At 45.0% G+C, this 12364-nt stretch overlaps 1 protein-coding gene across 1 annotated transcript in view; it reads right to left on the bottom strand.

Annotated features, from left to right (window-relative positions):
• CFAP74 (cilia and flagella associated protein 74) overlaps positions 1 to 12364 on the bottom strand; it is a 32863-nt gene that overhangs the window by 2568 nt on the left and 17931 nt on the right. The window contains exons 22-35 of the mRNA XM_071575710.1: positions 9911 to 9998; positions 9409 to 9582; positions 8036 to 8169; positions 7150 to 7426; positions 6602 to 6709; positions 5815 to 5987; positions 4525 to 4659; positions 4036 to 4145; positions 3621 to 3676; positions 3251 to 3370; positions 2813 to 2965; positions 2385 to 2514; positions 1696 to 1850; positions 631 to 769 (exon numbers count right to left, since the gene is read on the bottom strand). Coding sequence (XP_071431811.1) covers positions 631 to 769; positions 1696 to 1850; positions 2385 to 2514; positions 2813 to 2965; positions 3251 to 3370; positions 3621 to 3676; positions 4036 to 4145; positions 4525 to 4659; positions 5815 to 5987; positions 6602 to 6709; positions 7150 to 7426; positions 8036 to 8169; positions 9409 to 9582; positions 9911 to 9998 — 1952 coding nt within the window. The remainder of the gene's footprint in view (positions 1 to 630; positions 770 to 1695; positions 1851 to 2384; positions 2515 to 2812; positions 2966 to 3250; positions 3371 to 3620; positions 3677 to 4035; positions 4146 to 4524; positions 4660 to 5814; positions 5988 to 6601; positions 6710 to 7149; positions 7427 to 8035; positions 8170 to 9408; positions 9583 to 9910; positions 9999 to 12364) is intronic.

The following is a 12364-nucleotide window of genomic DNA, read 5'->3' as shown; positions in this document are numbered from 1 at the left end:
ACAGGGAGATCCTTCTTACATAGTTATTGAGGAGTTAAGGAAAAGGAAGGTTTGCATAATTTGTTTATCAAGTTCCATGCTTGTTTTCTAGCCCATGGCACACACTGTGCAGCTGTATTCCTACCTGTGTGTGCATGTGCTTGAACTCATTTTTACCTCAGGAGTTGATAACACCCTGTCTCTGAACTGTCCGAAGAAATCAAGGAAGGATAACCTCAGACTCCTGAAAATGTGTCTGGTTTGTAACAGGACAAATGGGAGAGTCCAGGATATGTGCTTATATATGAAATAATTTTCTAAACATCTATTACATGTCACAGAAGTGACAGAAAGAATTTACAGCTTAATACTTTGTAGCAGTATTACATTATAATTCTCTTTTGCAAGTAAGTTGCAGCAGTGGAAGATCATCACTAAGATACAACTGCATTGAAATTAAGAGTAAAACTGTCCTTAAGAGAAAGTTTCCTGCATTTTTGTGTATGTGTCAATAACACAGGCTGTATCATGATGTTTGTTTGTTCTGATTCTGGAAAAACTGTCTTTAATTGCCTTTTCCTCAGGAAGAGGAGCATTCCCAGGTCTCCTCACTCCCTGTCCTGTAACAAAGTGTCAGGGGTGGCACTTTACCTCCTCTCAGTGCTTCCTGAGATGCCACAGGGGCTGTGACAGCCAAGGACTCCACAGGCACATCCAAGGGCACTCCACCCTCCACAAACACGGGGTGCTCCCGCGCCGCTCCCTTCAGGGGGATCTTGTGGGCTGTTTGCTGTGAGACACAGAGCTTTGGGTTCGGGGACAGCTCAGGTGACCTGAATGAAACTGGCACGCTGTCACAGCAGCACCAGGGGCATGGAAGTCATGGCATCAGCTCCTGTAGGAAGGAGAGGCCAAGAGGCCCTAACACAAGAGCCTGGCACCTGCCCCTTCTCCTGCCCACTCTGGCACTCCAGTTTTGCAGCCTTTATTCCTGGGCAGTGTGCCTGAGGAGGGCACTGCACAAACTGATTGTACAGAAGTCACTAAAGAGGCAAAACTTCTCTGCTGCAAACCTGGCTAAAGTTTGCGAACCAGGACCAGTCTCCATCTGCAGCATTCCCAACTGCAGTCCCAAAGGTCTGCAGAGATACAAAACCTGCAGGAAGGAGCACCCCCTGCCCAGCCCCTGACTTGTCTGCAGTGCTGCTGCTGGGCATTAGTGGTCACTCTGCCCTCAGTGTTGGTCCCTCTGTGCTGGCAGGGGCTCAGGGCCCTCGTGGTGCCACCATCTGCCCGTCCGGAGGTGCATCCCAGGCTGCTCCACAGAACTGCTCGGCCTGAGCTGCTGCTCCAGCAGCTTCCCGGTGCTCCCTGTCCCTGCAGCTCCCGGTGCTCCGTGTCCCTGCAGCTTCCCGGTGCTCCCTGTCCCTGCAGCTTCCCGGTGCTCCCTGTCCCTGCCCCAGCAGCCCGAGCCGTGCAGGGGGAGCTCCCTCTCCTCTCCCTGAAATGCTCCCTGCAGGGACACCTCTTGGGAGCTGTGCTGGCCTCCCCGGAGAGGACTGGGCTTAATCCCAGGTCACTGTTGTTACCAATTAGTAACTGAATATCCAAACCTGGGAAAACTCAGCGGGTCGCAGAGCTGCCCCCTCCTCCCTACTGCAGTCCCTCTAATACTGAGTCTTTGTTTCCATGATTCAGGAATCCTGGCTGTCTCACCTTGCCAAAGAGCACAACCCTGAGGAGGTCAGAGTAGTAGAGACTTTCATGGTCAGGACTGAAGGTAACAACGAACTCCTGGCTCTCCCCAGCCTCAATTTTTCCTTCTGTTGGAAAGACGCTGAACACACTCAAGCCACTGTAGTTCTGTGTTCCTGGCAAACAAAAGTGGGGATGCAGATAAGAAAGGAGGTCAGCTCCACTTTACTTCTTCATCAATTTTAAACCCATTTAATTTTTGTTGGAACAGCAAATAAATAAGAGCTGATGTACAGCTTTGCAGCAAAACTGGGTGTTAGAAACACCACAAAACTCCATCCATCAGTTTGATAAATTCATCTCCAGAGGAACTGAAGCAGCATCACCAAATCCTTCCTATATTCTGACGTGTTTTTACAGCGATGGACATCCCTAAATCTTTAATATGCAATTACTGTGTGGGTTTATTTAGATTTAAACACTAATATCTCCTTACTAGTGGGTATTTGCTCAGTCTGCACAAATTTACAGCTGCCCATATTGAAAGAATTAGAACAGCTCCTACTGGGGAACAAAACGAGGTGTTTAATTTCAGTGCTGTGATGCCCTGGGTCTGACAGCTGTGCAGATCTAACAGGACAGAGCAAGGCTGCTTTGCACTGCCTGAGTCTTCAGCAAAGGAAAAAGAGGGGGAAAAAAGCCAAGTTTACCAACAACCTCTGTTCTCTGCACAGAGGAGGTGAGGAAAGCTGGGATGTCCTGCCGGTCTCTGTCCCTTGTGGGTGAAAGTGAGTCCAGTTGTAGGGAGAATGGCAGGGTCAGGCTGGAAGTGTTCTGTATCTGGTGGCATTAATTCACACAGCAGCATTTGCATTAAGGAAATCGATTCTCAGTCCTGGAGGATCCAGAGTTTGTGAACTGACTGAATTGATTTTGCTGCATTACTGCAGCTCTGTGTCCCCAGATGCCTCTGAGGGCACAGGTTAGTGCTGCCCAAAATGTGTCACACCAACTCCCCCCAGCAGGGGCTGCTTTGGTCAAGTAACAGCTTTTGGTTATTGGACAAAATCTGAGAGGAGACAATTCATCCCTACAGCAGCTCCTGATGTGCTTCCCAGTTCAGCACAGAGGGACTTACCTTGACAGTGGCAGTCACCTTCTCCCTGGCCATGACATAGCCCATGTCCAGCACCCCTTCCACAGAGCAGACCATGCCTGGCACCACCCCGTGCCCAGAGAGGTGCAGGCTGAAGTTGGAATTCACGGCTCGGATGTCCAGAGTCTCAAAGCACTGCCAGGAGGAACATGTGGGTTATTCCACCTGCTGAAGGTACCCCTCAACCCATCCAGCTGACCCCCTCCCAGAGATGGGCCATTGCAGAACCCCAGGGTTTAGTGCACAGACAAGATCCAAGTGCTGGGAGGGGCAACAAAGGTTTTCTCATCACTGAGAGTCTCATCCTGGCCAGTAACTCATGTGTGCCACACATCCCTCACATCTCTCTCCTCTTTGCCCCCATTGCTGTTGTCTTTCCTACTCACCCATTCCCCCATTGCTGTGGTTTCTCCTACTCACCCATTTATCCTCATTTGGACAAAAAGAGATGATGAGGGGTTTACTTTCACCTGGCTCAAGCATTCCAACTGCTCTGACCAACAGGAAGGGGCCATTGGGATTCAGAGCTGAGAATCCCAGCTAAAATAGTGCAGCTCAAGAAAAAGAGTTTATAAAGATTGAGAAAAATAAGTAACAACAGATTCTACATATTGTTTATAGGTCTTTAGTCTGAACTAACCATCTATCAGCTTTTGAGAGATCAGTAACTGAGAGCAAATGAGGCTGATGCTTCAGTGTCCAACAGTCCCCACCCAGAGGAAGGGTCTGACTCAAAAGAGGCTGGATGTGCCACATGCCAGGTGGGCTCCCATGCCCCACACAAGGATACTTCCACCTTCCCTGGGGAGATGTTTTCCAGTGTAATTCGCTTCATCCTTCTGTGGCCTGTCAGGAATGAAAACATTTCCAGAAGTGATGATGCTCAGTCCTGCCCTCCCAGTCCTCCTCCTCCTTCCTGCTTCTGCCTGGGCCAGACACTCATTCCCTGTCTGTGGCTGAGGCACCAGTGAAAGCTCACCAAAATGCTTTCAGATTTGGACAGTCACTTGTAGAGCTTCCAATTCTGTGTCTGGGGATCAAGGCTGCTCTTCCATGTGCCTCAGCTGGCCAGACAGGCTCCTCGTTTTCCACCTAAGTACCCATTACAGGCTAATTTCCATCCTGACTTTTGCAAATGCAGAACTATGCTTGGAAGGGCTTCCTGCCAGACAGAAAACACTCACAACTTGAATTCAAATCCATACCTACGGCAACATCCCCAAAATGGACCGCGTTGTTCCCGTTATCTGACGTGACCAGCACAGGAGGGGCCACAGCTGGGCAGTGCAGCTCCAGATACAACGTGTTGTAAGGGCTGGAGAGAGAGGAGAGGGGGCCAGAGAGCAGAAGGGCAGAGCTCTGGGATCACAGAGAAATAAAACTACTGCCAGAAATCAGTTCATCTCACGGGCTGTCACTGCATGGGTATGACACACCACACATGACTCTTGCTGGCTGACTGTGCCTAAGCAGGAGGATGAACTCTCCAGCTTCAAGTTTTCACACAATTATTCCTTGAGCTGCTTTGATATTCATGTGTTTGATTCTTATCCAACTAGTGGGCTGTGAGCATGAGTTTCTACCACTGAGCTATAAAGTAATTGAAGATCAGAAAACAAACTTCTCCCCCAAATGAATAAATCAACAAGCCCACCATTTCTCCCTCACATTTCTGGACTATCCAGTTGCAATACCTGAAGCTTAAGTTTCCAGAGCCCTTCTCTCCAGCAGCACGTCCACTGGCAACAAAGCATGGAATGATGTACTTTTCAAAACTCCCAGTGAAACTCCTCATCAGGGCAGCCTGGGCTGCCCTATAAGCATCAGAACTAGAGAATCCAGGAATAAGAAGCATCTTAGTGAGTGAGAGAGCAAGAAAAAAAATCAAGTATCTACTGAGCTATTTGTGATTATTGTTTCAAAATTGAATGTAACAGTGAAACCAAATGACTTCAGTAATGGCTCCACCCTACAAAGTGGCTTTTGTTGCCAAAAGAGAATACAAAGTATAAACCCAGATAGAAGATGTTATATTAAAGATTGCAATATCCTCAATACAATTTTCTTTGGTTGAACACATCAAATATTACAGTGTCTTCCAGTCCTTCTACGTTATTTCAATAACATGGAAACACAGAGGATCCCAAGGTATGTGAGCAATACCTTTAAAATACGAATTTTATTTTCATGACCTTTACTAAAAGTATTTAAAAATTACAATTATTGGATTGAAATTAACATGGGATTTTAGTAAAATTTATCAATACATTCAGTACAGCCAAATGCCTGGTGCTTCAGTATGTATTTACTCCCAAATACTCCCAAATTCCTCAGATGAGGCAGAAATGTGGCTCTGAGAAGTTGAATTATTTGCTAAACGAGGGACCTCAAGTATCAGATTTTGCATCCAGGTCCCCAAATTTCCAGGCAGCACAGGCTGTCAGTGCTGATTCTCACTGAGGGACACACAGTGACTGTTTCAAAGGCACATTTCCCAGCAGCATTTTACTGCCAGGGCTGAAGATGACCATGACTAACAGGATGGACTATGCAAACCCTCCAATTAAAAATAGAAAATATTCCATGCTGTGGGTTTGGGCCATCAGATGGTTCTGTTGGATGTGCTCATAAGGGGTTTTTCTGTAGTAGTTTCTGTTCGTCACTAAGTCCAGCTTTTCAGCTGCCCTTTAAATAAACCCGTGTTAGCTCAGCCCAGTTCATGCTCAGCCCCAGCTCCTGCTCTCTGACAGATTCTTTGAAGTCTTCAATCCTTCTGATGCATAAAGGGATTCTTTGCCTCACATGAGAGGGTACAGCTGTGTGGCTCTCAAGCAGCACTAATTTTGGAAACAGCCTCTGCAACACAGCTAAAGCTGCTCCCTCTCCAGTTTGCTTTCTTGTCTACCTACAGGTTTAGTAGATTTATTGAACTACTTGTAAAGAGAATGTTGTCTGTGTAGTACCAGATGCTTTTGCTGACTTACTCAGGCTTTAACTCTTCAGGTTTTGGCTCTCCAGAGCTCTCTACAGCAGTCAGGTTTTTCCCATCTCCATTCTCTCCAGACTGTTTGGGAATGGAAGTGCTCAATTTCCTTCTCTTTTTCTTTTCATCTTTCTTTCCTTTATCTGTCAGACACTCAGGGGGACCACTGGGAATCTGATCAAGACATGAGTTAACAAAGACACAGCCCTGACCTGAGGACACAGAGCCAAGGGGGTGACAGAGTACAAGGAACAGGGGACAGCAGGATTATGGTGACAGCCACAGACACAGCAATTCTTACAGACATTTCCAATAATGTAAAATTAAATTTAAATGGACAAATTTTACATCCTCTTAAAAGAAGAGTTCTCTTGGAGCAGATGAGTCAAAGTCTGTATCTTATGGGAATTTTACCTGTATATCTCAAGACTAAAGACAATCACAGGTGTTCATACAAATTCACTGTCCCAAGGGTTGCATATAAAGTCTGTGGGTGCTGTAAATCTGCAAGAAGTGTAGAAGCTCCTTTTTTGGGGGATTTGCAATAACATCCTCCAGGAATGCTCTGAGAATGGTTACCAGAACATTAAATTATTGTTCAGTGAACAGGCTACATGTGCAATGCAAGAGCACAGTCACACCCTCGTCCTTTATGGGCAGGTCTGGTGTGGACCATGAGCTTGGGCTTCATTAATATGCAAATAATTTAATGATAAAAATATCACCCAGAAAAACAAATCTCTGGAAGTGCCAGACCAGCAGCATGTGCTGTTCTCAGCATTCCTTACTTGCACTCCTGCCTCTGGCACAGCTGCTCCTCTCAGCCTCCGAGCTGCCTCTTCCCTGATGAGCTGATCCGACAGTGTGGGGCTGAAGGACACTCGGATGGAGCTTCTCTGGGAATGGGAGAACACACACAGGAAAGGTGGGCACAGCTCAGCCCTCACACCCCCACAGAGCCCCACTGGAGCACAGCACTCACACACAACAGACACCTTCCCCCCAGGTGAGGGAGAGGATCCTTGGGATAAGGTCACTCACAGCTTTTTGGGAAGTTCAGGATGTCACAGGGTTTATGATCAATACTTCTGATATTTAAGCATTCTTCAATTAAATCACACTAACAGTGTTAGGGAAATGCGAAAACTCCAATAAGGCATTAGCCAGATTTGGTGGCTAACCCTCAGGTCTGATTTAAAACATGTCAAACAATTCAAAATATTCCAGTTATTCTAATAATAACTGGTTTTTGAGCTTCAATTACAAGTGACAGCCTTTGTGGGGATGTGACAATCAAGGATTTGGCAGAACACTTGACAACTTAAAGTGAATTTACCTGCCCAGGCATCACTGTTCCCACAGAAGGTGTGATTGTGACAGGACAGTCCTCTGGCACATGGAACTCGAAGGCCGTGGGTCCCACTGGGGCAGGGTCCCCCCTGCCAACCCGAGGGACAGCGTGAGTGAGGCTGTTCCCGCTCACGTGGGCATTGAGCACGTCCAGAGTGGCTTCAGACACAGAGTTCAGAGCTGTTGCAGCAAACTGAACCAAGGAATGAGACAATTCAAGAGGTGGGTGGACTCCAACTGCTTTGCATGACAGCTTGAATTGTCTAAAAATAAACACATGATAAATTGTCTCAGCATAAAATAGTGTCTTAATCAGCCCGGAAAATAGGGAGCTAATCCTGTAGTCCCTATTTAAGCAGAATTTCAAGCTTGCAATGGGAATTTTGCCTGAAGATGAACAATAATACTATCTATTTTTAATGCACAATTGGCCAGAGTCCCTGCTTGAATTCTTCCTCTGTGAACTTCTGGAAACACATCCAGTCAAATCAAAGTTTATGCCATCATTATTGCAGCAGCATTAGCTTAATGTATGAAGCATTTTTACAAAAAAGAATTCCTTCAGTACTTCTGCTGAAGAAGCAAAACAGGGCACTGCAGGCTGAGGTGACCTGGAGATTGGAAATGGGACAAGGATAAACTTGAGGAGGGGTAGAAAAAGTCATCTCAGTAAAGACAGATGTGTAAGTCAAGGATGAAACCAACAGGCACTGAGCAACTCTTGTCAGCTGGAGAATTCCCACCTGCCTCACCTGTTTATCCCAGCCCTTCCTCCTCAAAGTAGGCAGGGCTTTAACTTCTGGAGTAGCTTAAAGTGGAAACCCATTGTGATTTCCATTTCCACATTGCCTGTACTCAGTCCCTTAACATACCTGTTAATCTCTGTTGTGCAGGTGAGTTCAAAGCTGTACTCTTGTGCCTTGGTAGCTTTAAAGATTATGTCCAATGTCAGGCTTTCCAGGGGAAGAATAATTCCAAATCCATCATTGGGTTGAACTTCCACAAACTTCAAAATGGCAGGATAAGAAAGTACTAGTTAAATTACCAATTTATTAATAAATTAAAATAAGACTTTACTGGTAAGATAAGAAAACTTTGTTATTAAATGTGGAAGTGTCAGGAAAAGAGAAGCTTTCTAGAGAGAAGCTTTGGTCTGAGTTAGTGATGGAGTGTCCTGATGTGCAGATTTCTCATCTCAGAGTAACTCAAAGGCATTAAATCCATTAATTCAGTCTTCAGGAGAATCCCTTCCCCAGCTCCTTCCCATCTGTGGTAATCACCTTTCTCTAATGTTTATTTATCCTCATAGACAACTGAATGAAATCTGACAAAAAAAATCTCAGCAGTTCCCCCTGTCTGTGGGAGCTGCTCCCTGTTTCACAGTGACAGGGCCAGTTTAATATCCACAATTGCACACTGGTTTGTGTTTGAGTTGATCATGATTCAAGAATGTCTCCCCATCACACTGTAGGCTAATCAGGGAACACACACTGTGAGGTAAAGCTTTCACAAAGCTGAAGTTAACAATTTCTTTCAGCTCACTCCTTGATTTTAATCCCCAAACCAGCAGAGAATGCCTAATTAAATGTCAGGTTCCTCCAACTCTGATGCCAATATGCCAAACCACTTCACACTGTGATCATCCTGCTATTATGGAGCTTGAACTGCCAACTTTGTGTGAAAAATACTTCACTAGGCCCAGCCTACACGAAACAGCAGCTCCTGTGATTAATTTGGCTTCCACATCAACTTATAGTCAGTCATCAAGTGCCCAGGCTTGGCTTGGGATGATTCCCAAGCTGTAGTTTGGGCATGGCTTTAAAACCATCCTGCTTTAAGGGCAAAGCCTTTGGGCATTTGGGTGCCAAGAGGGCCCATCCCTCAGCCTCGAGGCCACAGCCACATCCCCAAGCTGGTTTTATAAGAGATGCTGAAAGCAAAGTGCACCAGGTGATCTCTTAGGAGGCTTCTTGGTATGAAAAATTAAGTGTTTTAACAGGATAGAATGAGGAAAATGAAATCCTCCCCTCAGGGGTTCATACTGCTTGGGGAATGCAGAGGGTGTAACACAGTGAGATTTACTCAGACCAGACCAGACCCGATCCAGGTGTTTCCACAGGCAGAAAGGTGCCCATGGGTTTGCCAGGACCAGCCAGGATTTATTTCCACTCCCGCTGACACACGTTTCTTTGACAGTGAGATCTGTTCTGACAGCAGAGGGGGAGTGTGTGGGGTAATCACATACCTCTGGCAGTCCCACAAATCCAAACTCCTGTGGCAAGAGGCATCTGTTTGTCACCACGACATTTGCCTGCACAGCTTCATAGATCGTGCAGTACCCAAAGTCAATCTGTGCTGGACTGATTTCCAGGTCAGATGTACTGACAATGGCATGGACAGTAAAAGTAACTGTTTTAGCCTGAAACAAATGCAAAAGCACAGGATATAAACCTTCACCTGTAGGGTGTAAGGACATTTAAATGAAATGTCATCCAAAAGGTAACTGCAAGAAAAGTTACTCTATTCCTTGACAGTGACATGTGAGATGAGCACTGACTAGAAAGGATTTAACTTTCTGTGTTGCAAACACATGACAAGAAGAAACTATCAGATCTCTGCTAGCACTTTAAGAATCTTTTGCTGTTACCACAGTAGTAAAGTCATAAAGAACAATCTAAGGTCCCATCAAGTGAACCTTCACTGGAATAATTTACATCCATGGTCAGTCTCAGCATCACAAACATCACCTTGTCCAGGATCACTATTGTCACTGGAACCTCCAGGATTCTTGTCTCTGCATTGAAATAACTTCCTGCATCTTCAGGAAGGGACTGCCTGAAAATCCAAACCACAGTCAGGGTCATTAAAATATTTTTATCTCTTTTCTCGCTAAGAGGAATAATAAACTTTTGATGGATTATTTCTGAATAGAAAGAAAAACAAATCCTAACCTGTTACTTAAAGTCTAAAAGTTTTATTATTCACAATTTTTAATCTTAACTTAATCTTAATTTAATCCTCAAATCCTCCTGTGGAGGGAAGTCTAATTGAAATCTTGCATGGAAGATACATGTAAATATTAAGGAAAATGGAGGAAGAACAGCAGAAGAAAATTCCAATCAAAAATTAGTGACCTATGAAGTCTCACCTTCAAGAAAATGAGGATTCAGTCAGGTCAGGAAGGTTCTGGATTTATTCCAGATTTACTGGCACCCCCAGGCAATGCCCTGAGCAGGAGTGCAGGGGCTGAAAGGTGCTTGGCAGGGACATCAGATCGTACAGTCACATTGTGGATTTTTGTTTTTAAAGACAGGATTTTGGAGATACAGGATTTTAAGGGAGGTCACAGAGGTCAGCATCCATTTAGCCTTTTTTAAAATTCCATCTAGTCATTTGAAATTCTGAAAAATTAAAAGCTTACTCTCTAATCAGAATATAAATCCTGTGCATCTTTGCTGCAGCCCCAGGCTGTCCCCAGCCCTGCCAGGCAGGGGTTTGCTCTGGACACTGCTGTGAGTGACCAGCCTGTTTGAGGCAGTAACACCTGCACCACAAAGCACAGAGAAGCAAAGTGAATTAATTTGGAACCCAGAAGTTACAGACCAGGTTAGGAATTTCTAAGGAACATGCAGGTTTTGTGCAGGTGAAGCATCTGGCTCTCACAAGCTCCATTTCAGAGCTTCAAGCCAAGACAATACAAACCTGGAGCATTTTTAGCTCTGCTGCTCTATTTATAGTGACTCACAGCACCAGAGTGAGTTGTTTCCTGTTCTTGGGTCTCCACAGGCTCATGTTCTACTACTACTCATGGATTACAGGCAATTCTTTAATGTATTGTTAAAGAATAGGTAGTGAGTAACAATAACACCCACACAATCACCATGGTGATCCAAAATCTTGCTGGTGTTATTTTGCAATAAGGGTGATGTTCAAAGGTATTGGTAACTTCTTTACAGATGGGAATTGGGGTTACAAACAAGGGAGGAATACAGCACCAGCTTTCATTTTGGCATGGGACATTAGAGGAGCAGAAGAAATTAATCTATTTCAAAATAATCCAAAGGGGCAAAAATAATTGCAACTGTATGGACACAGGGATAGGGTCTTAAATTAGCTGCTGTGCCTTGGGGAGAAGGTCCTGGAATCCTTCAGATTTTCTCTGAAAATGGCATGGAACTTGCCTGAACAGAAAATGTTGGCTTCAAACCGCCAGAAATCTGAGTGTTGGATCACCTGCCCCAGCACATCTGTGTGCACAGAGCACTGAGGAGAATCTGCCAAACCTTCAGCCAGCTGTGCCCCCCTGGCACTGCTGAGTGGGAGGTTCTGCTGCCTGTGGTGTTACTTCTAACACAGCTGTTCTATTCATAGAGCTCCTCATGCCAAATCACTGAGGAGGCCCCACGGAAATGTGTCACTGGCTCAGTCCTTCCCCCAGCTCCTCGTGCTCCCCATGCAGGCACTTCCCCTCTGCATTAGGTCTTTAACTGATCTGTCCCCTCAAACAGCCAGATACTTATTTTGTGTGTCAGAAATGCCTTAATCTCATCAAATCTCCTTTCTGAAGCTTCTCTGTTTTTTAAAGGAAGATTAAGGTTCTAAATCCAAGCTCTGGTTCTATTCCCTCCGAGAGGGTAGCAGTGCTTTACAGCAGCTGAAGTGGAGGAACTGAAATATGTCATCGTGTTACAGTTGTTGTAATCTGATGGGATTTGAGATGTTGGGAGAACTGTAAATACTTTTAGTTCTTTGAATACTAACCTGGTGAAAATTTTGAAATCAGCCATTAGACTCTCAATGCAGAACCCAGAAATGCTGAGCACATCAGTGAGAATCCAAAATACATCAGTGGGACTAGAAAACCTACACCAAGGAAGCAGCAGGTTTGCAGCAGGAATTGATGCCAAAGCTGCTGAAGATTTGGCTGTACACCAGAATTAATTCCACATTTCATTTAATTTCTATGTGAGATGAAATGCCCCACTAAATTCTTTAGGGTGGCAACGAGGTAAATAAAACTAACAGTGGTCAGCAGGAGCTCTTGTATTTGAAGTTTTAACAACTGGAATTCTTTGTTTGTGTCACTGAGTTATGTTTGTATATGTAGATTTATCATGAAATGGAGAACTGAAACTTGCTGTGATAAAGCTTTTAGCATGAGATGTTACATAAAATGTCATGTGAAATTCAAGATCAATACC

The sequence above is a fragment of the Pithys albifrons genome, chromosome 22, assembly GCF_047495875.1.
Source record: "Pithys albifrons albifrons isolate INPA30051 chromosome 22, PitAlb_v1, whole genome shotgun sequence".
NCBI classification, from domain to species: domain Eukaryota; kingdom Metazoa; phylum Chordata; class Aves; order Passeriformes; family Thamnophilidae; genus Pithys; species Pithys albifrons.
This window is presented reverse-complemented; position numbering and strand designations above follow the sequence as displayed.